This window comes from Petromyzon marinus, chromosome 26 (genome assembly GCF_048934315.1).
Source record: "Petromyzon marinus isolate PM22_M1 ecotype Great Lakes invasive population chromosome 26, UKy_Petmar_22M1.pri1.0, whole genome shotgun sequence".
NCBI classification, from domain to species: domain Eukaryota; kingdom Metazoa; phylum Chordata; class Hyperoartia; order Petromyzontiformes; family Petromyzontidae; genus Petromyzon; species Petromyzon marinus.
This window is the reverse complement of record NC_133692.1, coordinates 1628547-1654167: the sequence shown is the minus strand read 5'-3', so window position 1 is coordinate 1654167 and position 25621 is coordinate 1628547. Positions and strand designations below refer to the sequence as shown.

At 48.8% G+C, this 25621-nt stretch overlaps 1 protein-coding gene across 1 annotated transcript; it reads right to left on the bottom strand.

Moving 5' to 3' along the window:
• Window positions 1–171: 171 nt before the first annotated feature.
• Window positions 172–25351, bottom strand: LOC116946126 (exocyst complex component 7-like). Its single transcript, XM_032961013.2, has 19 exons — window positions 25197–25351; window positions 24708–24773; window positions 22768–22952; window positions 20138–20243; window positions 17801–18068; window positions 16755–16904; window positions 15327–15419; window positions 14522–14667; window positions 13709–13861; window positions 12598–12696; window positions 11301–11363; window positions 10323–10398; window positions 7897–7962; window positions 7295–7415; window positions 6435–6530; window positions 5813–5876; window positions 4181–4222; window positions 3508–3641; window positions 172–2600 (listed from the first exon to the last, which is right to left on the bottom strand). Exons 1-19 carry the CDS (start codon window positions 25257–25259, stop codon window positions 2498–2500), a joined length of 2094 nt encoding a protein of 697 aa, XP_032816904.2. The 5' UTR covers window positions 25260–25351; the 3' UTR covers window positions 172–2497.
• Between the last annotated feature and the right edge of the window lie 270 nt (window positions 25352–25621).

The following is a 25621-nucleotide window of genomic DNA, read 5'->3' as shown; positions in this document are numbered from 1 at the left end:
GCACCTGGGGGGGGGGGGTCAGATATTTGTGACGATGTGTGACGAGGGAGGGGGGATTTGAGAAATGTGAGTGACGTCACATAAAAATGCGCAACTTTAAATACATATCGACAACACGTTCTACTTAATTAAATAGACTTTTTAATAAATGTTTTCTCCTACATCAGACAATAGTTTAAAGCGATTTGAAGCATGTTTTATTTGGGGGGGGGGGCAGAGCTTTGTGACGTCATATTTGAGGGGGGGCGTGTGACTTTTTGTGACGCCGTGTGACGAGGGGGGAGGGGTAAAAAAAATCGTCCAAAATCGCGTGACGTCATTTATGGACGGCCCCTTTCATGTTAAAAAGCTTTACCGTTTCATTTTGTATCCACGGAATGTATTACAAGACACATTTTAAAATCCAGAGTTATTGTTAAAAAAAAAATACGAGAATAAGTCGCCATTCTTGCAAACACGTGTATTTGTTTGTGCAAAAAGAGCGATCAGGTGTTTTTTTGTGATACAGCACTTCGATCACGTAATAATAAGGTTTTTCCCCTTTTTTCTGGCAACAAAACTGAAACCTTTTTTTACGAGGATTCATGTCTGCATTAATCACAATACCTGCAGTCAAAATGCAAACAGAAAACATACTATGATAATATATGCATTGTCCTTGAAACTGATTGGTCCACACCAAGGGACGGCTTTCTTTTTGAGCCTCGACCCAATTGGTGCTCGACCAGATGACGACAAAAGGCGTCACACAGCTCAAAGACAATGCACTATCAAAGTAATGAGGGCTCGGGGTGAGCATCTACATCATTATTACATTTTGGTACTGGCAAAGGAGGTCTAATGATGTAGATACTCACCCCGAGCCCTCATTACTTTGATAGTGCATTGTCTTTGAGCTGTACGCCTTTTGGCGTCATCTGGTCGAGCACCAATTGGGTCGAGGCTCAAAAGAAAGCCATCCCTTGGTGTGGACCAATCAGTTTCAAGGACAATGCATATATTATCATAGTATGTTTTTTGTTTGCATTTTGACTGCAGGTATTGTGGTTAATGCAGTAACTTGATTCCTTGTAAAAAGGTTTCAGTTTTGTTGCCAGAAAAAAGGGGAAAAACCTATTATTACATTTTGGTACTGGCAAAGGAAGTCTAATGATGCACTTCAATCACGTCTTTCGCAAACACACGCCTGCAATATAGAGTAATTTGCAATTGCGTTTCGTTAATGACAGTGCAAAGATGCTCCGAAGCTCAATGGTCTTGGGTTATGGTCATTCCCATAACAGTCTGAGGATTGACCATGGGCTGTGTGCATTGTTGTTGTTGTTATTATGAAGGTCGCCATGAAAACAACAAATGTCATAATAGGACACCATCGCCAATTTCTGGGTATGATTCGATAAATCAGTCCACGATTTTTCGTAATAGTATTTCACATCCTGTTGTATTTTTCTGTGATTTTGCTGTGGACCTCCAGTACAATTAAGAATTATATTATTGGTTCTTTCGGTAGAGTCACGTTGAAGGAAAACAATAAAATAATAAAATATATAAAACTACAATTCTCACGACGTTTCGACTGCAACACAAGCAATCATCATCAGGTGTGAAAACCACAGCAAGAACATTTGAAAAAAAGTGGCGTTTTTTTATTACGTTAGCACCACGGAGAGCGATTTGACAGTTTGTTCAGATGGACGAGTCCATCTATGTTCGGAAAACAGGAGGGGCGAGACGAAAATAATGGATGCGGTCTGAAAGCCACCGTAAGCGTGAACAATCAATTAAGACCCGAAGCTTTAAATCAAAATTAATTAAACGTTTGTCAACTAACGTTCACTCAACACATCCCTGTTACTAGTATTATAATCAGCGCAATTATACCGCTCACGCTTCCATTTACGCATCGTAAATTAATGAAATGGACTACAAAACATAAAGTATCTCATTGCCATGCTAATGCTTGATTTGAAGCTTTCGTGACTGCAGGAATTATTATTTGGTTATTTCGGTAAAGTCACGTAGAAAGAAAATACATTAAATATAATAATACGACGTTTCGATTGCAACACAAGCAATCGTCATCATGCTAATGATTGCTCCTGCATCAAGTTAATTGACAATTGATATTTATTAACAACTTTAACTATTCACCTTTTTAGCAATTCTGACATATTTAAAGTTTATTTTATTTGACTCAAGAGGCAAAGGATGAATCTCATTTGCAAGAGCGACCCGAGTCATATAAAAACAAATTACAAAAGCGATCAAGTAAGACAACAACAACAACAAAGTACTGTAACAACAACGAAGCGAATGTCAGCCAGTAGAATATTTAACAGCACACTAGGCGAGCAACATAACGGACGATACCATGGATCGAATCGTACCGTATCGATATATATTGCAGCATCGCCATATCCATAACAGCCCTAATGACGGTATAACGATTACGGGCGTCGCGTGCCACGTGACGTTGTTGTGGCTTTTCGTGACGTGGTCAGGCTGTGGCGTCGAACCGCCCGTCCAGCAGTACGGCCACCTGCTCCACCGAGTATCGGATGTACTTGCTGGGATTCTTGGAGAAGGAGACACTTGCGAATCTGCGTGTGGACATGATTCGCAAAAAAAGAGATACACGTTCAGTCAGCATGGGCGCACATTCAAATGTTTGGTTTTTGTTTCAGTTTTATATACAAGTCATGAATATATTTCACGTGGAATAATCCCCTGCTCGTTTGTAGGGGTGGCCAGGGTTGTCGATTGACACGTGCATGAGCTTACACACGTTGTGTGCACATTGTGGACTAGCTTGTTTGCCCGTCCAAGGACGGGTGTATGTCGCAGTCAATCTGAAACATTCAATAGAAAAATTGTTCAACTCATGATTATTAATGAGGGGGGGGGGGGTTCCCTATCTGGAGTGACGTCACCCGCTAATGGTTATTGGGGAGGGGTGCGGCATGTGGAGTGCGCGGCCTTCTTGTGCGTCAGTGTAAAATATTAATGAGGGTGGGCCCCATGTGGAGTGACGTCACGCACGGGACGGACCGACATTTCTGGGTGATTATAGTAGGTAATGCGTTTGTGATGTACAGAGTGATCCATCTATAGATACCCTGTGATTTCTATTGACCCTCTTTCTTTATTCAACGGCAGATTGATTCACGTGAAAGTGGAAGCTTTGTTGGATGACGTGCATCAGCGGAGTGTAAAAAAGAAACAACATGAATACGTGTATTGTATGTGTAACGTCTTTTGCACCGTACGTACCCAACCGTGCTAATCGGAGGCGTGGGGTGGGGGGGGGGAACAACAAGCCAAACACACAAAGCACTTCTACAGAAATTAGTTTCCAAATCGAGATTGATTTAAAAGTGCATAGCTCCCGTTGGCTTCCTAATAGCACACACTGTGTCCCTGAACACTTACACCATGCCAACATCACTGCCATTTGGCGTGTCCACGTGTGGGCCCCGGTCGCTCGCCACGCGGGGGCACCTCACCCACCTCTCGAGGAAGCTGCCGTAGGCGCGGACGACTCCGGGTTTGCCCTCGCCGTGGATTTTCGCTCTCAGGTCACGATCGGGGATGGCCCAAGTTCTCTGCACTTTGCACAGCTCTTCCAGGCCATTGTTGAACGCCTAGGAATCGTGACGCACGAGTGCATGGTTGGAGTGTAATTATAAATAGACATGGACATCTGGCGAATGTCCAGAGCAGCACGGGGGAGACGAATGCATATTATCAAATTGAGAGACTGAAAGATGAACACGCGGATTAAAGAATATGCACAGGTCGGAGACGTCATTCAAACTGTTAAGGAGAGTGAGCTTGGGCATGACACGCCACGTGAAGGGATTACAGCCAATTGTAAAAACATAAAAACAAGATGCAGCAATGACAGCTGCAGCCGAGGAATGGTACACATCTGAGAGTGCCTTCCCAGACGAGACACAGCAATCAGCTCGTGTGCTGGTGCTAAGTGGATTATTACATCGCAGGATTGGTGGGCATGCAACGCAGGGTCATGGACAGCCCATGGCTGCTGATGATGCCGATGTTTTAGAGGAACCTCCCTATTAATGGCAGCTGTTTTTATTAGAGTCACTAATTGTCTTGCCCGTACAATATTAAACGGTGTGATTCGATTCAGATGTTGAAATATGGACTTTAGACTTACACTAAACTTGTCTTTGATCATTTTCCTCTCCTTAGACTTTATCTGGAAGCATTAATAAAACAAGATTAATCATCATCAAACACAATATACATCTTATATAACAGCCTTGTACCAAATATATTTTCATTAGGAAACAACATCAATGATTAATTTAGACCACCGCTAAAATGTTGATGAAGTCCATTAAGACCTCCAGCCTGAACACAAATAACCATGGACATAAGACGAATACTCCAGAATATTTAATCTGAGTTAAACAGGTTTAGAAAGCAGCTCACTTGCTGAAATTCATTGCAATGTATTTATGTAATTGTAGTTCAAAACCATGACACAGTATTGTAAACATTAAACAAAACAGGGCAGGAGCGGTGGTGCAGTGGTTAACTCACGGTGCTGTGAGCCTGGCGACCACATTTCAATTCTGAGCCATTGTAACATCAGTTTTGAGTGATATCTCAATCGGTCCTGGATTCCTCTCGTCACCCACCCACACAGACCAGCGTGCTGAAGTATGGTCAAACATCCCACGTGACCAAATATTGTGTGGGAAGGCCTTCATTGTTCAGCAGTAGACTGACAAAGTGGTGTGACATCTATACATTATCTTACGACAATGTAATGGGAGAGATAATGTATATCCAGACTAATATGTGCAATCGCCCTTTTTCTCTAAACGGATATGGTGTTTCAAAACAACTCGCGGTGCCTACGATAAACAGAATGTTCAATATTTAACGCACAACCGGTGTCTTAATGAGGGTTCACGTTCAAGGTCAACGCTTTGATGCAGAGGTCAATTCACAGCGCACAATGTTTGCACCCTTTAATATCCGCCGTGGCCGAACACACGCGAACAGTGGACAACCTCCACGCACATTGGCGAGCGCGTTTTAAACATTTAGAAACCGCACAAAAGACGCGCGCGCGTATCCGGTGTCCTTGCCATTGTTTCTGTTTGTCACGTGATCGTCTCCTGCGTCACCGCCGCAGCACGTGCGTGCGGGCGTCGTCATCGTTTGTAATTCGGTGTCTCTACACAGTGAGAAGAAACCCGATAGCCAGGGCGTGCCACTGCTCATCAAGCAAAGGGCCCTGTCTATCAAGTGTCTCCTGCCTCACCTGGCGACGTGTCTCCTCATTTCATCTCGGGAGTCAAATGCTTTCCAACTGCTGAAATCCGCGGTCTTGTTCGGCGTTCAGAGCACATTTTAGAGCCGTGAATGGAATTGTACAATGCTGCAAATCTGACAGTAATTGCCAGGCAAAGCTCACTGAGCGATCAGCTTCTTTTCACGTGTGACCTGCCCACACAACGTAGCTCACAGAAGTGGCTTGTTACAAATGAGGATCACACGCAAACTCCAAATATACTATAAAGGCATCGTCAGGGTCGGGATCGAACCCACGATCTCCTGCACACCAAGTGAGGGCGATAACATCCCCCCCACTACCGCGGTGACCTCTAAAGCACGGTCGTGCACATCTCGCGTTTAAAGTCGTTTGCGCTGAATTTTTAACCACTGACCCGTCGTTATCTAGAGATGTTCGCATATCCAAACCTTTACACACACCCCGCTCGCACTGCAACTCTGTTGTATTGCAACGCCGTTGTTATCTTTTCGTTGCTTTTACCTTGGACCCGGGTTCCAATGAGGGGAGGCCGCTGGCCGTGATGTGATCCAGAAGTTTCCTCCAACTGCCGGCGTCCACAAGCAAACAGTGGCGATGTCAACGCCTCTCGTACCCCACACACCCCGCACCCAAACCAGGGCACGATGAGTGTCGTTCTCAGCGACGGTTCGCTGGCACGACCCCTAGGCCACGTTGCAACGTCGAGTTTTTTTCGTGTTTTTTTTGTTCCGTGAAGACCACGAAGCGTCTGACGTATTTATGTACCAATCGAGATAGGGTGATGCACGTGGAGAGCCATAGCATCGCGGTCAGCGCTGCGCTACGAACCCGGCGGTCCGACTTCGATTGCCTCTCACGGCCAACACCGGTGACGATTATGTGAACCGGTTACGGGCCTTCCCTAGGTCGACACAACCTCAAATGAGGATCTGGTGCAATGTGTAAACATCGCCAGTGGGAATGCTATAATTGGAGCCGGAACTAGATTATATGAAACGCATCAGTTTTACACCGAAATGTTTTGGTCATTTTTCCAGACCTCATGCGTAGGTGCCACACACATTGTGCACGTTCATGATGGTTTTGTGCGATGGGGACTGTTTGTGTGACTGAGGAACCAAACCTCTTCTTGTAAATCACGATCTGCTCCTCGATTAAACCCTCGTACGCTCCATCAGTCCCCGCCTCAGTCAACTCGATCAGCGGCAGCAAACCAAAACTGAAAACACGTGGACACGTGATTTACAACCACAACAAAAAACCATGACCGTGAACCATTCAATGTCCTGAAAACGTGAAGGGAGAAAATGCATTCTCCCAAATTACATTCACATTCTGCTATCAGTGGCATTACAATTAGATGCATTATTTATAAAGAATTACACGCACCCTGCACGCACCCTGCACGGACCCTGCATGGATCCCCCACGCACCCTGCACGCACCCCGCACGCACCCCGCACGCACCCTGCACGGACCCTGCACGCACCCTGCACGGACCCTGCACGCACCCTGCACGCACACCGCACGCACCCTGCACGCACCCTGCACGGACCCTGCACGCACCCCGCACGCGCCCTGCATGGATCGTGCACGCACCCCGCACGCACCCTGCACGGACCCTGCACGCACCCTGCACGGACCCTGCATGGATCGTGCACGCACCCCGCACGCACCCTGCACGGACCCTGCACGCACCCTGCACGCACACCGCACGCACCCTGCACGCACCCTGCACGGACCCTGCACGCACCCCGCACGCACCCTGCATGGATCGTGCACGCACCCCGCACGCACCCTGCACGGACCCTGCACGCACCCTGCACGCACCCCGCACGCACCCTGCACGGACCCTGCACGCACCCTGCACGGACCCTGCACGCACCCTGCACGCACCCTGCACGCACCCTGCATGGATCGTGCACGCACCCCGCACGCACCCTGCACGCACCCTGCATGGATCGTGCACGCACCCCGCACGCACCTGCGCAGGGAGCAGCGCAGGTAGTTGTAGTTGTTGATGAGGAAGACGGCGCCGAGGGCGGAGTCCTCGTACCCGTGCGCCATGCCCGCCAGGGCGCGCTCCACGCGGCTGCGCACCGAGCCTGGGGACACGCGGCAGGCAAACGGCACGGGTGAGGGGGGGGGGGCACCGGGGGTCAAATGGGCACCGGGGGTCAAACGGACACCGTCGGATGCTGAGAACATTTTTTGCTTAATTTCAATTTTTTAAAGTTTCCAATCTCAAGTTGGTTTTGTGTAACGGGGTGAGGAGTGAAGAGGCCGGGATGGAGTCGGAACTCGCCGGAGTGATCTGGGGGATCGCCAACATGGCAAGAGCAAAAACAAGCGAAGTGCTGTTAGCGCAATGAGCAAATATAGATCGGGGTAGCAAGAACATCAGATAACCCTGCTGCACCTCCGATGTGCACGGCTGTCAACGTACGGTGCGAAGGAAGTTGAACATGCATACAAGTCGGCTCGGACATATTCTTCCAATGACGTTACAAACGCGCATCGGGTGACCGACCATGGGTGCTGAGCGCAGGTGTTGTCGTGGGGTTGTGTGCTCTGAGAGCGACTCACAAATGTAGGCGCTTAGGCAGATGTTCTCCTTTTCAGCGGCGCCGACATTCTTCTCCAAGCTTGAGTCTGCACGCAACAACAACAACCACAACAAAATATGTCGCGCGGAAGTCGAAACAACAATCGCGGCCACGCGACCCTTCCTCTTGACGTCACAAAGCCGAGCCAACGTATCCACAACCCAACGTTCAATTGCAACGCGCAGTCATGTAAAAAGCGTATGTCGCGGTCAAAATTATTGTTATTCTGAGCCATAAGTCCAAAGTGCTTCACTGCTCACTCGAGCTTGGGGTCGCTTTCATCTCCCGTTCACAGCTCCCATGGTGGACAACTCCACGACGCCGTGGTGGAGGTCAAATCTCTCCCATGGGACAACCATCCGTTGACTCCCCGACAAAAGTCGCATTTACATTTTGAGTTGGCTACGGTGCAGGTGAGGACGGTGCAACCCTGAATGTGCTGCCCGCGACCCTGCTTGTGGAAGGGGCTCTCGAGAGAGGCCCCCCTCTGGAAGGTATTTTGACCGACTTTGCCATGTTGGTCACATGCCTCGGAAGTGATGGTGGGGGGGGGAGGTACCCACACTTTACCCCACCACACACTGAACCTAACAATCGACTAACTCTGTCCGCCCAACAGTATAAACGAACACCGTGGTAGCGAGATGTTAACTACCTCGCCTGGTATGCAGGGGCTCGTGGGTTCGATCCCGACCCTGACGCCTGCTGCTGCTGCTGTATATTTGGAGTTTGTGTGTCTCTCTCCCTGTGGCCGTGTGGATTTTTCTCCGGATCTTCCGGTTTTCTCGCTGCACATTTAGGGACATGCATTTAGAGTATTTGGCTGCTTTCAATTTGCACGTGATAAGCCACTTTGTTGCGCTATCATTTGTGGCCAGGTCGCTTATGAAAAAGGGCAACATAGCTCAGTGAGCCTTACTTGGTAACATTAAAAAAATGTTTACTCTTCTCCTTCCACGCGTTTATCCCACTCATGTGGGGTGTTCCGCTGTCCTTGCCAAACTTCTCCACGCTGCCCTGTCCTGTGCCATCTCTCTTTTCTGCTCCTCGAGCCACCGTGGTCCGATCGCCCCACATCGCCCCCCTCCCCCCCCACCACCTCTTCTGCCTTCCTCTTCATCTCTTTCCTTCCACTTGCATCACTCCCTCTTTCTTGTGCCAGAGCACTCGGCCCCATACAACAACACCAGCCTCACCACCGTCTTGTATTCGACACTACACTATACACTACACACTTTTCCCTTCAACCAAACTGGGGCTCCCTTATCGCCACCCCACATCAGTCATCTCTCGTCGTGATCCACCAGCACCACGTCGTTGCACCCAGGTACTTTAAACTCGTTCGTCTTCGTTTACTGGTCACTTCCAATTTGCAATCCTCCTCCTGAATTATTTACACTCAAATTTGCCACCATACGCTCAGTCTTTGTCCGGCTGATCCTCAACCCATTCCCTTCAATCTTGTGCACCCAGACCTTCAAACCATCTTCCACTACCCCTCTGCTTTCACCGCATTGCACAACGTCGTCTGCAGACAGCAGCATACACCAGGGTGGCTCCCTCTGAATATCTCTCGTAAGTCTGTCCAGCACCAGGATGAAAAGGATGGGGCTCAGGGCGTTTTAATAAAAAAGAGGAGAGTGAATTTTAATAAACGTGCCCATTGTGTAAACTGTTGCTGCTGCTGCTGGCGATGGGAGATTGAACTGGTGACGGAGGGATTGCATTGTGCAACCAGCACGTTAGTAAAGCAGCTCAAATACTCAACACTTTGCTCTGGCAAATTAAATTGTCACTAAAATTGCTGGCATGACGTCCGATTGCTTCTAGCCTTTAATTATTGAGTTTTTTGGGGGGGTAGTTTAACAAAAGCAATCTGTTTATTAAAATGCAACGAAGACGGAACGGCAAATTAAAATTAAATTATCGAAGGATAAAAAAAACACATTGACTCGTGTGCCTAAGTAGTTTGAGAGTTAATTTTGATCTCTAAAATTGAGCTCAGCTGCCTCTCACACACCAGGAATATGACTCGGGGTACCCTGGCCGGCAATTCGAAACCGCACCGGTATTTGGGACTCGTGCCATTTACAAGCCGTGCTCTTTCAAACTTGATTGCGTTGTTATCCAGCCAATGGTTATCTCTCCGATGGCGGTGATTTAATTGCAGGCGTGCGGGGTGTACTCGCGGGTTAAGGCGGTCACCGCATCGCATGGCGCTTTCAGACGCGCTTCTGCGGCCGTCTGGAACGTTCTTCCTTCCGACATTAGGAAGCCACTGGAACTATGCACTTTTAAGTCATCATCTAGATTGAAAACTCATTTCTTAAACAAACAGCTTTTTGTGTTTAGTTTGCTGTCCTTCCCCCGCACCACCGATTAACACGGCTCAACATGCATACGTACGTTGGTAGCCCTGGGAACTGAGGATGCCTCCGGCTATCTCTTGGAAGTCCAGGACTTCTCGTAGGAACAGTATGACCTGTGAGAGATAATAGGGCAAAGGCATTTCATCTGGCCACACAGATTACACTAACCAGACTGAGTGATTTTTCGATTCTCTCTTATTGCCAAGGCCAAACACAATAGTTTTCGAGCGGCGTTAGGAACACATTTGCCGGGAAATGATGAGAAGGAAAACTGAAAAACAAGCAGATGAACACATATGCCCTTGCAGACATTGAAACAAACACATTGCATGGGGAGGCATTACAGTGTATAGCTTCAGCAGAGTGTCTCTCTTTACTACGGGTAGCCTGTGGTCTAAGCCGTGGCAAACAGCCATTGGGTGCCCAGCCTCAGCGTAAATGGTGACCCAGCCAAGCAAAGCCATTTTGCGTCACTTGAAAGTAATTCTCCGGTAATAACCTTGCCATTTGCTGCCAATTGATATCCTTCATGTAACTCGTGCGTATCAGCGTCGCCCGTTGCACGCTCGCTTCCTGGACGTGTTCCTCACCTGTGTTGTAAACGTCCCCGTTCTGGGCTCACACAATCCCTGGGCCGCTTGCCGTGTGGTGCCCTGGGCAGAGGCCCGCATCGCCCACCCCCTAGGGCTGGGTCTACAGGCATGGGACCTGCACTGCCTCATGCGTTGTAGTATAAATTACTTCATAACAATTGTTTTTGTAGCAATTGACTACACGGGCTAGCTATGCTTTTGCTCTGCATAGCAAACTTAATTGTAGATCGAAAACTCAGTTCTTAAATAACTTATTTTTCTGTTTAGTTTGCTGTCCTTCCCCCGCACCTCAGACGAGCACGGTTAGCTATGTACGGTGAAGAAACAAGTTCAACACACATACACGTACAAGCTGAATCACGTAATGCACAGAATGAAACAAGCAAGAATTTGTCTTCATGAATTGTGCTAGTTGAACTTACGACGGAGGAAAGCTCGTGCACTGTGCCATCCTTGGGAACCGTGTAATCCTTCCCAGAGCCACTCTGCAAGCAACACGTGACCAAGCTGCAACATGCACACAACTTTGTGTGTGCGCACGTCGCGATGGGCACTGCAAGATCCCACCGTGCCCGTCCCGTGCTCGCCGAGCTGCAGTGGCTTCCGGTTGCCGAACGAACACATTAGTACGAGGTCGCACTCAATACACACAAAGTTATTGCCACAAATGAATCACAAAACCTTGCTGATCTCAAGGAGCATAAACCATCACGCGAACTCCGGTAATCCTTAAAAAACAGCGGCTGGCCATGGAACAAAGGCGGTCACCGCATCGTGCGCTTTCAGATGCGCGTCTGGAACGCTCTTCCTTCCTATGTAAGGAGGCAACTGGAGCTATGCATTTTTAAATAATGTCCTTCCCCCGCACCTCCGATGAGCACGGTTGGGCACGTATGGTTGTGCTAAAGAAGTTCAACGTACACACGTGCATACAACACATTTGAGCATTCCACTTTCTGATTGCTTACCCAGGAAGGCTTCACTGTCTCAATACTCTTTTTCAGGAGGGTCCTGCCAAGTTTTCCCAGTAGGGGGTAATGCCGCTGGCGTGACATACCGTATGAGTTATTTGCAGGTAATGTTTCAGTATCGCGATGTTTGGCCGATACTAGCTGCATTCTATGGTTGTTGTTGTTTTTTTGTTACTTTACTGCGGGAGGAAAGTGGAGAAGCCAGAGGAAGCCCATGCAGAACAGGGGGAGAGAAGACAAACTCCAGACAGGAAGGTGCCCGAGTCCGGGAGTCGAACCCAGGGACCAGACACGAGAGTGTCACCAGAATGCCACCACCACCCTGCAGCTCTATCCAAAATTACTCAACAAACATCTCACATATTGTACGTGTGTATATATACAGAATATATATAGAATATATGTTCCCAATTATCAGATGAATCCAAAACATTTATAAATCGAGCCTGGGTTATCTGAAATTTGTTTTTAGAAAGTATGACGTGACAGAAAATTATGTCACATATTCCATAACTTTCGTGTTTTTTGTTGTTGCCAAAAGTTGCTTCACGAGGCATCAGGTGATGTGACCTTTGTTAGCACGAAGACACGTTTAATTAAAGCGCAATATCAATCTCCTGAGGATCCAATAAAATCCGATTGTGTCCTTAAAAAAAAAACTGAAACCCGAAATTTTCAAAACCAAAACGAGTTTCTATGTATACACTCTATTGGCGAACTGCCTCTGTGATTCGTGTTGCACCGTTACCTTTATGTACGAAGTGAATCCATCGAGCAGACCGAATCCAGCAGCCTCCATGTTGCTAATGAGCAACGGAACTCTCTCTTTAATGGCCGAGGACGTGATCTAATCGAGAACAGTGGGAAAAATCACCCCACGGCATTATTCCCATTCATGCAGCAGGCGGTTGACGCATGCAGCCCTGCCGTTGCTTATTTATAGCAAATGCTGGTGGAAGGGCCTCCAATACACGGTGCTCTAAGAAAGCATCTGTCGAGGGTGTATTTGGCCTACCCCTCCACGCTCGCCAGATGTCTTGGAAAAGGTGGGAGCACTCCCACTGGACATCGCCACGCGTGCGCTATCAGAGTCAGAATCTTTCCTGAAGAAATCCGATGAGCTATGAAGCTCTTTTTTTCACAGATGCCCGATAAAAATTAAATGTGGTGTGCCCACGTATACTTCTGGGTGGACAGAGGTATGGAAGGGAAGTTTAATAAACATATCCGTCCAACGCGTACGCTTTCGCAGACCAATATTATCCATACGAGTTTTTTTGGGTTAGATTGCAAAAGTGGCGGTTTAAAAAAAAACGCCACTTTTTTCAAATTTTTCTTGCTGTGGTTTTCACACCTGATGATGATTGCTTGTGTTGCAGTCGAAACGTCGTGAGAATTTTATTGTTTTATATTTTTATGCTTTTATTGTTTCCCTTCTACGTGACTTTACCGAAAGAACCAAGAATATGAATCCAAGCAGTCACGAAAGCTTTAAATCAAAATTAATGTGTCGTTAAACCCGCCACCGCCACCCGACACAGCCAATTAGTAAGGTTTGTCACGTAAACAAAAGTGACAATTAGCACACCAGTGTGTTTGGAGAGTAAACCGACGACATTTACAATTCGAGAACGCGTGGCTTTTCGAGCGGTATTACAACAACCAGCATCATCCGGCGACAGTGCTCAATGCAAGCGCAACTCGAGCCCCCGCGTACAACGCGGTGCTTGTGACGCGGGCATCCTGGGTGAGAGATAGCGCGGGTGCGTGCGCATTTATTGACTTTCTTACGAGTATGAAGCTGACAGACGATCGCTCACGGGCGGCAAGCCACGGCCGCCGGGCCCTCACGCACTCACCTGCAGGACGATGTTGAAACCGCGCTGGCAGCTCCTCAGGCGGCGGATGACGGCGAAGAGCGGGGAGATGACAAAGAAGTTCCTCCTCTCTGCCGCTCGCTTGGCAGACGAAGCAACCTTCTCCCCGTCAGTTATCAGCTTGTCCATCGCATCCTTGGTCGGAGAGGGCATCGTGAGCGGTGGCACTGCCGGCGGTGGCCAGGGGGGGCCACCCAAGGTTCTGATACCGTCGCCTCTCACGGGGGAGTTATGGCCTCGCATCTTATCACCGCAGCGGAGCCACGCGCTGGGAAGATTGGCGACTTTTTTGTGGTAGCTGAAGATATTGATGCGATGTCGTTTTCGTTCGTGGGGAAATGCGCGACGCTTTTTTTTGCTAATGCGCCACGTTTCTGTTGGGGAATTTTCGCGTAAACTTTTTTTTGCCACGTGCTGTATTTAGAGGCATTTTTGCGCTCGTAATGTTCACAAAGTCTTTGAAAAAATAATAGAAAGTGAAATAGGTTTAAGCGTGATTCACAACAGAGCAGTCATAAAGCAGCAGGGTATCTCCAACGTGTCCCCGTGCAATTCACATCGGATTCTTTGTGGGGGGGGAAATAAAAAACAGCATCTCTGTGAATTATTCGATACCAGAAGGCCATGTGTGGTGGGGTAAATGCCACACATTACGTGAAACAGGATGCTAAATACCCTCTAGAGGTGGCTTAGAGGGCACCCCCCCCCCCTTACTGCTGTTGGACATTACCTGAGAAAACCTAACACTGGTGACACGGCCAATATATAACGTCCCTGGGATGACATCCGCCTTACCCATAGGAGCTTCTCGAAAGCTGTCGCGTGGTGATGAGTGGGTAAGATTTGTTCCAGCAGGTGAAACTCGCTCATCGCCAGCTTCAGGAAGCCAGGAATGCACGGCAGGTAAAGCTGTGCGTCCAACTCTAGGCTGTCTTCCATAGCTGATCGAAACACAGGGACACTGCTGCTCAACGCGATTTGTCAATAAAATGAATAAAACAACAATTTCACGTGGCATTTCTCCTGCGGAAATGGCCATTTCTGCATTGGTCATCTCAACTCGAGCCAGTGGTGGAAATTCCACATTCCAATGACGGGAGCCAGCTTCTCCACAGGATTACCACTGTTGGCCTCCCACAGAGCGGTACCCATTTTAACTACCCCCTGAAGAATGATAGGTTTATATGACCCTCAAATGATATGGCTATATATACGGGACATCTTTGAAGAAAAGCTTCATAGGCCATTTCTGCATTGGTCATCTCAACTCGAGCCAGTGGTGGAAATTCCACATTCCAATGACGGGAGCCAGCTTCTCCACAGGATTACCACTGTTGGCCTCCCACAGAGCGGTACTCATTTTAACTACCCCCTGAAGGATGATAGGTTTACATGACCCTCAAATGATATGGCTATATATACGGGACATCTTTGAAGAAAAGCTTCATAGCTCATCGGATTCCTCCGGTCGAAATAAAGATTCTGATATAAAAAAATAACGTGTGTTTGCACATGCATATGTACTTTATCTTATACAAGCACTACGCGTGGGCACGTGTACATAAAGTATGTATTAAAACAAAAACCAATAACAAATCACCTTCAATGGAAGTTACATCACTGATGCTCTTCCGACGATCAGACTTGGATAATGACTGCAAGCGTTGCACACTAGGGGGCACAATCATAGAGCCTGGGGAGGAGGGGAAGAAAAACATTTTCAATAAAATGTCCTCTTTCAAAACATGAAATCTCACAAATATAGAGAGAACACACGTATATATTTATATATTTATATTTCAAACCAAGCCGACAGAACCGCAATCAAAAAGGGTTGGACGCGTCCGGTCGAGACGAACGCCTCTCGAGAAGAACCCCGTCGCAATCGAAGGCTGGAAAGAGAAGCGGAGGACAGAGGGAAGAGAAGTAAGAGATTGATGTGCGGCAAGCACAACCGTGGGTTACAAGAGCTGGAGTTGGCCACGGGTCAGCGCCAGCGCGGCGTGGGGGTGCCCGCACCTTGCGGTGGGCGACAGCCGGCGAGCGCGGCCCTGTGAGCGGAGACCCTGTGAGACACTCCAGTATGGGTGCTTTGTGTATCGTGCTCAGCCGATGCTCTTAAAAGTTATCAGATTTGTGAGTTTCCCAGTGTCATCAAGTGAAAGAGCCTTAAGGGCATAAAAGGCAATTCGCAACAAGGTGCACAAGGGAAGTCGACATTTGTTGGTGGCCGACTTCGCCAGCGCGTGCGACTACAGAAATGGGCACGCAGGTGTCCCTCATCACTCATTCTCCAGAAGACGGTCCATAAGACATGGTCCATAAGACCTGATCCTCAAGATATTATTCTCAAGATCTGGTCCTCACGTTCTGGTCCACACGACCTGGTACACACGACTTGACCCTCAAGACCTGGTCCTCAAGACCTGATTCTCAAGACCTGGTCCTCAAGACCTGGTCCTCAACACCTGGTCCTCAAGACCTGATCCACAAGCCCTGGTCCACAAGACCTGATCCACAAGACCTGGTCCTCAAGACCTGGTCCTGGAAACCTGATTCACAAGACCTGGTCCTCAAGACCTGGTCCTCAAGACCTGGTCCTCAAGACCTGGTCCTCAACACCTGGTCTTCAAGACCTGGTCCTTGAAACCTGATTCACAAGACCTGATCCACAAGACCTGGTCCTCAAGACCTGGTCCTTGAGACCTGATTCACAAGACCTGATCCACAAGACCTGGTCCTCAAAACCTGGTCCTTGAGACCTGATTCACAAGACCTGGTCCTCAAGACCTGGTCCTCAAGACCTGGTCCACAAGACCTGGTCCACAAGACCTGGTCCTCAAGACCTGGTCCACAAGACCTGGTCCCAGGCAGTGTGGCACAGCCAGGGGTGCTGCCACGCGGTGTCCCTAGCTCCGTTCGCATTTCCGCAGCATTCTCATCATCATGATCCGTGAGCGGTAAAATGTCCTCCGTGCGGTTGGAGGCATCGCCACAAAGCGAGAGCCGGCCGGCTACCTCGACTCACCGATCCTCTTGCTGGGTTTGCATGCCGAGGGGAGCGGCGCCGTCAGCGTCCGGGCCGACCTCACGCCGAGCTTCTGGTGGTGCTCGCGGAGTTCCGACATGGAGCGCAGAAGCACCCGGGAACGGATCTGCTGGTAACTCTTCAAAAACTCTGTGACCCCGAGACGAGAAAATGTAAATATACATTCACATCGTAGTTGGTGTCCCCACGGTGGACATTCGTCAAACTCATACGTACATCTTAGATTGTATCACCACTTTTAGAGTCACTATCATTATGGACACATAACATGTGGATGATGAATTCCCTAACAAGGTAGATGAAGCTATGTGTTGTTACCTGCCTTTCAAATGGCACAAATTGTCTCTACATCCACAGACCACTCACTGCCAGACCAATCATCTCTAAACCATCATCATCAGCCATGATCTATCCACTGCTGAATGAAGGCCCGGCCAAGCCATCACCATCCCTCATGGTTTCACATTGCAAGACCCACTCAAGCTCTTGCACACGAGCTGATTTTATCACTCCATCTCCACCTTGGTCGTAATTTAAGGTATGCTCCCTCTTTTGGAGGTCATCATCTTATTTAGTGACGTCTCCTTTTCTTAACGGCCAATACGATCTCTACACAAGTTCACAAAACAATGTGATATTACTGATGGAGGGAGACAACTTGGAAACAAATTAAAAAAAAAAGTTCACCCCTGCTGAACAGGGGATCAAAAATAATGAAATATCCAACCAATCACACACAGACCACTCACAGCCTCACCACTCTCATCTCACAGCGAGCACGCTCACTCAGACCACTGACAGCCAACCTACTCATAAGAAGACCACTCACAAACATAGTCAATATAATGCACATCTGCTTTGTCAAAAAAAAACTCAACATTATTCTAAAATGCAGGACCACCCACTGCCAAGCTACATGCGAGAGTAGTCCCCGCCTACTCCTGCTTCTGCCGCTTCACACGAAAACGTCGCAGGTTTTTTTTTTGCTGCTCGCAAAGTGGCAGCCCTGCTTCGCCCCGTCTCACCGAGGCTGCCGCTGTGAGTCCCTAGCCAGGAGGCGATGCGCGCGAGCTCGTGCGCGGCCCCCTCCGGGAGGTGCTCCACGCGACGTGCCCCCTCTCCGTCCTCCCGCTGACCTCCGTCTCCCCTCTCCCGCGTCCACCAATCGTCGCCCGCCTGCGCCGCCTCCGCGAGCTCCGCAGTCAATTCGGGGGGCACGGGGTTGCTCCGGCGACTCAGGACGCTGACGAACTCCACCTCGAGGGCGGCGCTCCCTCGCTCCAGGAGGCCTCGCTGCGACGGGCGGCACGGGGCCATCGGCACGGGGAAGACGATGACGCGGCGAGCGACATCTGCGGCAGCGGCGAACGGGCGGCCCTCACGCCACCGCTGCTGGAAGGGGCCTTCGCGAAAGGGAACTCTGGGGAACCCATCTCGAGGGGTACTTTGTCGCCTACTTTTCCACGCCTTTGGACGAGGTGGCAGTGCCCGAAAATGACCCCCACCGTGCGCGACCTGCCGATCGACTGACCGCGGTGAAGCCATTTATACTTCGGCGTCGACAGAGATGGGGGATTCATTTTTTTATCCATTGGAACCTAATAGAGAATGGCTTGACGACCACATCAGAGATTGGTGCCAGAAGGATGTGCAGCGCTACTTGAGCATATTGGCACAAGACCGAGGACGGTGGAAACAAATTATTAATGTTCAGTGGACACCTCCGGGCTATCTGCCCATGGATGGTCATGATGATGATGATGATCCACTGGTTTGCAAATCCAGTGTGGTAACTATCACAGGACTGCAACACTCTTACGATCTAGTCAACGTAAAAGTGCCTCTCAGCTCGCTCATCTTCTGTTAGCGGCCCTGAACCAGAGATGACAATTACAACATGTACTCGCTTGGTATGGACGATTCTGTCAATGGTGCAAGCCGATGGCTGTAATAGTTGATATGTCATCGACCTCGGTTGCATGATCGGTTGGTTCGTTCCCCGACCGAGAGTCAGGGCGCTCCCACGATTCATGAACATTCGCATTGTTTAGTCACCACACTCATAAAGTTGGTGATATAAATAAAAAAAATATACCAGCCAGAATCATCTCACCAAATGATCCACCAAAATAGTGGGAGCACGGCTAAGTCAAGGTCACCCAGTGCTCAAAGTACCGAATCGTTGGGGCTGCTCTGGTCCAGTCACTTTGTATCAGCCATCATCCATCCAATACGCATATGTTGTACACTGCACAGCAATTGTTTTAATTATGGAATTAATTTAGGACAAAATTAAAATGGTTGTGGGTGCTGTATTTGGGCTTACATTCCTGTGCAGGTTACCGATCGCTCGCTTTGAGGAAGAACACTGCTCCTACCACATTGCGGAACTCAAGTTTGATGCTTGCCCAGTGGTAGCAAGAGTGATGAATGCCGTGTGAAGCGATCACGCGCCCCTCCACCAACCCGCACTGACCAGGGTAGTGAAGTATGGTCAAACAATCCCAGTGACTGACGAGGCATTAGGGAGGCCTTCATCCAGTAGTGGATTGACAAATGTCTGTAACTTGTGTAAAATGTAAATGCTTTTTTTAGCCACTAAAGGTGTAACGGTGCTTACTGCCCAGTGATTTAATTCTCTGTGCGAATTTAGGGTGGTAATTTGATTCGAGATTACATTTTTTGTTTACATTGAGGCCGCAGGGTTAATATTAACTTATAACACACACACAGCATACGTCAACATACTAATATCTAAATAACATTGAATATCACGTGATTCGACGCATGCATTGTGAACTCCATTGTCAACGAAAATCCCAAAAATTTTACTACAGAGATTACACCTCTGCTAACAATGAAGACAATTATTAAAATAAAATAAGACAATTATTAAAATAAAATAAGACAATTATAAAAATAAAATAAGAAAATTATTAAAATAAAATAAGACAATTATTAAAATAAAATCATTATTTTAACAGTAGTAGTTTGAGAAGTCGCAATCCTGTGTGCTGCCGTTTAAAAGAAAAGTGAAACATTTACGGCGTGGTAAAGTTTGATGTGTTGAAACCCACACGGTCAACTCACATGTATCTACATCAACTCTGTTGACGCCAATGTATTTATAAATATATTAAATATAAGGATGTGAATATATTCTATATTTATATACTTTAAATGTATACATTATAAATTCTCAATAGCATATATTTATATATAAGATTAATACAAATACATTTCACATATAAATACATAAAGTGTGCGTATTTTTTGTTTTATATATATGAATTATGTTTAAAAATTGTATATAAAAATATATAGATAAATGATGGCGGCGCGATCTGCGAAGCGCGTCTCACCACTTGGTTGAGCTCCACACTGCCGGGGTGGCTGACGGAGAAGAACCGCGCGGCTCCATGGAGCCGCTCCAGCACGGCCAGGAACTCCTCCAGGCGGGCCGCGGCTCTGCCAGGGGACGCGCGCGCGTCTCAAGGCGCGCCCGACTCGCACGCTTCGGGCGAGTCGGGCTCCGTGCGCTCGACAGTGCCGCCAGTGACGGCGCGAGGCGCAAGGCGAACCGAGCAAAGCCTCTGGAGCCATCGAGCGGCTTGGGGTGCCCCGGGTCAATGAATACAAAAAAGGCGACCGGCGGCTCAAATGTAATATACTCACAGACATTACAAGCCAATGGATCACTCTCATCTCTGTCTTGTCTACAACCCTCTCCTCTCACTGCGCCTATATTGTCAGCACTTATCTTGTGGCACACTATCTGTATCTCTTCTCAATACTGCTTCTGTCATCTCACTGGAATTGTATGAACTGAAAGTGAGGCCCTCCCCAATGGATATTAACTACCTCGCCTGGTATACAGGAGGTGGTGGGTTCGATCCCGACACTGACGCCTGCTGCTGTAAATCTGGAGTTTGCGTTCCTCTCTCCCCGTGGTCGCGTGGATTTTTTCTCGCGGTCCTCCGGGTTTTCCCTCCACATTTAGACTAACACGGTTGGCTACGTACGGTGCGAAAAAAAGCTCCACATGCATACACTTCATAGGGCTATCATTTGTGACCAGGTTTTTTCTAAAAGAAGAACTAATAGCTCAGTGGGTCTTACCTGGTAAAAACATTAACGAAAAGTTTAGTCTTATAGTTTAGTTTATAGTTTAAGTACAGGAAGCTGCTATATATCGGACACGTGACCAGCTAGGAGTGATGGGTGGCGATGGGGGAACACTCAGAGGGAGACCGCGATCTGTAGGGAGATGGAAGCGACCGCGATCAGATGTCACGTGGTGACGAGTCGAGCGAGGTTGAGAGACCACCACGAGGAGATGTCGGCGAAGGAAACGGTGACGCCCCCCACGGTGATGCCCCCCACGGTGATGCCCCCCACAGTGATGCCCCCCACGGTGATGCCCCCCCACGATGATGCCCCCCCACGGTGACGCCCCCCACGGTGGTGCCCCCCACGGTGATGCCCCCCACGGTGACGCCCCCCACGGTGATGCCCCCACGGTGATGCCCCCCACGGTGATGCCCCCCCACGATGATGCCCCCCCACGATGATGCCCCCCACGGTGATGCCCCCAATGGTTGAATATCTCAAAGGGCTAGAAGAGGAACGTGTCATCGGCAAGATGGCGATGCTGTACACCCAGATCAAGCGACACCCCGGTTTACGTCAGGGGGGATGCGTTGCTGAAAGGTGCGAAGACGAATACCAAAACGTCGATCACAGCGGTTTACAGGGTGGTGGGTGGTGGTGGGTGGTGGTGGTGGGTAGTGGTGGGTGGTGGTGGTGGTGGGTGGTGGTGGGTGGTGGGTGGTGGTGGGTGGTGGGTGGTGGTGGTGGGTGGTGGGTGGAAGTGTGTGGTGGTGGTGGTGGGTGGTGGGTGGTGGTGGTGGAGGCTGAGAGGCGACGGATAACGAGAAGGGACAGACGATGCCGTCAGCGACGTGAGTGTAGGGTTGATGCGACGCACATCAGGTAGTGGCGTTGATCATTATAAAGTGACGACGACGTATTTCCGTAACGACGTAAAAGGGGGGGGGGGAGACGTAAATCTGGAGTGTTGCTGTATCGAGCTGAGCAGCACGCAGTTCCACATGGCCCCTTTGTCAATGTGATGCTCCATATCGCGTTTGAGGGGTTGCCACCGGACGGTTAGTGGCAGGGACTTGGGGGCCGCGTGCTGCCGTTCAGGTGTCTCAGGTTCACACGGCAGAGCAAAGTGCAGCGTTCGTGCTGTCGACGCGGCTGTTAGGGGAGCGCTATTCGTGGACGAACAGTCTGGGCACTTCCAATGCAATAGCTGGCGGTTTCGCTTGTGCATCTCCGATCGTCTTATAATATCACAAAGGGGAAATAAATGGAGAGACGGCTGAAAATCATTACAATTATTTTGAGACTGCAGCGTAAAGCGATGGATTTCAGTCCAGCCTTACAATAATAATAATAATAATGTCATGTTCTCATTCAATAAATAACAAAACAACTCCTGCCTTGTTAACACGCAGTACGCATACACCCGCAACTCCAAATGGGCTCCAGTTTAAGTGGCCTCGCTTAATTTTTTTGTTGGCGGCACTAAAGCTCCCCTTGCTCGTGCGCTGTGTGCTTTCAAACACCAATTTCATATTCCTCGCCGCATTTAGACGCGAAAGCCAAGCACTCTCTCCCGTACCGGGAGCCCCGAGCACCTGCAGGGCGATTCGCTGCCGCGCCCAACAATTTCACAGCCCTGCCACGGACGTGTGACGCATTCCTAGTCGAAAGTCGCAAAACGTTTCTCTCTCGCATGGCAAACGATGTCGCCCTGGGTACATTGGGTTCCCGTAACTGGAGCCCGCACCGACAACAACAACAAAGAACGAGGCCACCCTGACACAAGCACACGCGTGCCACGAGAACGTGGCCCATTAAAGTAATTTCCACTCGGGGTGGGGGGGGGGAGCAAATTGGACGCGCAAATTAACGGATGGCATACCCCTCCTTAATGAATTGCTGGGTCTCTCTGGCCACGTGGTAGTGTGCGATTATGTGGTCGATGGAGGACAGGGTCATCTCGGTCGCTTTCTGGAGCTGCTTCAGCGCCTCGGTCTCCCGGTAGACGGGCATGATGGCATCCTCCAGCTTCAGCAGGCGCCTCTCGAACGACTCCACAACGTTCACCTGCGAAGGTCACGGAAGGTCACGGAAGGTCCGGGGCTAATCGTCGTGCACCCGGTGCCACGGGTGAACGCGTAAAGGTCCTCCCCAGTCGAAGGGGGCACGTTCGGAATACAAAAACAGTCCACGCTTACCAGGGCCAGGCGTGTGGACCTCATTTATAGCAATCTCATCGATCTGCAGGCTGTGGTCAATGGAGTTAAAATACGTCCATCGAACGTGATGCTGTCCAGCCACTTATGGGGGCGGGGTTGGCGGAGTGCATTATTGTAATTGGCCACACCTGGCAAAGTAACATGAATATCATTACAGAGCCGAGTGGAGTCTAGACGCAACTCCAGTCGGTCTTGCATGTCATGTGAAAATACCCCCACACTCGCTTGCAGGCACGCCAATGCCTGTCTGAATACACAAATGCGTCACGAGTGTCCGCAATGTGTACACACGATCCGGCAAACAGGCGTGCGTTCGTTGTAGGTTGTGTCATGGGGCAATAGTCACAGATTGTGTCATGTGGCAATAATCACAGATAGTGTCATGTGGCAATAGTCACAGATTGTGTCATGCGGCAATAGTCATAGATTGTGTCATGTGGCAATAGTCACAGATTGTGTCATGTGGCAATAGTCACAGATTGTGTCATGTGGCAATAGTCACAGATTGTGTCATGTGGCAATAGTCACAGATTATGTCATGCGGCAATAGTCATAGATTGTGTCATGGGGCAATAGTCACAGATTGTGTCATGCGGCAATAGTCACAGATTGTGTCATGTGGCAATAGTCATAGATTGTGTCATGGGGCAATAGTCATAGATTGTGTCATGGGGCAATAGTCACAGATTGTGTCATGTGGCAATAGTCATAGATTGTGTCATGTGGCAATAGTCATAGATTGTGTCATGTGGCAATAGTCACAGATTGTGTCATGTGGCAATAGTCACAGATTGTGTCATGGGGCAATAGTCACAGGCAAACAGATAGCGCGGGTAATGCCGAACTGCGGCCGCACACAGGCAGAGGGAAGCGGGGCTTGTGTGCGTCGATCTGTAGTCTCACACCACGAGCTCGAGGAAGCTGCATTTGCCTGCCATTGAATGGTGGACGCTAAGCGGTCGTTGAGCATGAATGGTCGCGTTTGAATGGGCGACACGAGGGCTTGCCGGGTGCTGTAGGTGGCCATCAGAGCACAGAGTGATCTCTCTCACCCCCCCCATCCTCCCCCTCCCATGTAGGAACTCCAGACAGACTGTTACAGGATTTATTGAATGGCATTTTAATGAACGTGTATACTTAACAAAAATTAGAGATATATCATACATTATACTGTATAAGGATGTTAAAAATGTCACGGGTAGACAAGATGAGTAGCATGAATGTGTTATGGATAGCAGGCACGACAAGAAGATTGATGATAATAATTGGAGAGGGGGAAGTTGGGTTTCTTGGACATGCAATGAGAAAACAGGAGACTGAAACAAGAGACTGAATGTCAATGTGAATTTGACTTCGAACATTACAGGCAGCACAAGAAGCCGGGGAGGACAGTGAATTAAGTTCGTAATCAGTTTGAACAATTGCATGCAACTGGGAGGATCTGATGCACAGTTGCTGAGTAAATATCAAGGACGCGGCACAGAGAGAGAGATAGACACTGTTGTTTAGTACGGGGTGTATTTACAGTCTTGTCATTTGAGTCTCTAAACAACGATTTATATTTAGATATATATTTTAAACGGATTCAATCGCATGCACTTACCATGTGGTCGGTGAGCTGGTCATTCTTTCTCAAGTTTTCCAACAACCACTCCAATTCGCTCTCGTCCTGCGCAGACAAAAGTCCAAACAGTCACCAGGGGTCCTGTGCCCGTGAAGCGCCACGGTGGCTAGGAGATGTTAACTACATCGCCTGCTATACGGGAGCGCGTGGGTTCGATCCCGACCCTGGCGCCTGTTTGCGTGTCTCTCTCTCTCCGTGGTCGCGCGGATTTTTCTCCGGGTTCTCCGGTTTTTCCCTCCACATTCAGAAACACGCTTTTAGAGAATTGGCCGCTGTACATTTCCACGCGATAAGCCACTTCGATGAGCTATCGTTTGTGGCCAGGTCGCTTCTGAATAATAGCTATGCTGTATAGCTCTGTAGAGCCTTACCTGCTAAAATTATAAATAGTTTTATAGAAGCGACGTACATCTTAGGCAACAGGAGGATATATCACAGCGTCAACGCAAGGTCGACAGAATCGGACACCTTCTCAATTTCCCCGTCTATGTCGATCATTCTTCTCCGCAACCTGCTGGTCCCGTGGTCCATCTTGCACACCTGTGATGTTAAACACGCTTTGTGTGTGCGTTACCCCGATTCTTAGCGCAAAGGTAAGGAAAACACAATTAATGTATAACCCCCCGGATTTGTCATTAACTACAACAGCTGAGTGGGTCTGCACAATTGTTTACAGTGTCACTTCGCTTAACGTGGCCCACGAGACATCAGTCACGTGGTCTGTGCCCCGGGTTCATCCGAGATGCCCTGTCTCTGTAGCGCATCGTGTTCAGCATTCGCAGTTTTACCCAAATGGACACCAAATGTTACATGGTGCCACGGTGTATAGGATATGTTAGCTCCCTTGCCTGGTGTGGAGGAGGTCGTGGGTTGGATCCCGACACTGACGCCTG

Coding starts and splice junctions, on each gene's coding strand:
- LOC116946126 (XM_032961013.2), bottom strand. CDS start 25,259: ATGGACCACGGGACCAGCAGGTTGCGGAGAAGAATGATCGACATAGAC. Junction 24,774..25,196: donor TAGACGGGGAAATTGAGAAG/GTGTCCGATTCT, acceptor TTGTCTGCGCAG/GACGAGAGCGAATTGGAGTG. Junction 7,416..7,896: donor CTGCCTAAGCGCCTACATTT/GTGAGTCGCTCT, acceptor GCGTGTCCCCAG/GCTCGGTGCGCAGCCGCGTG.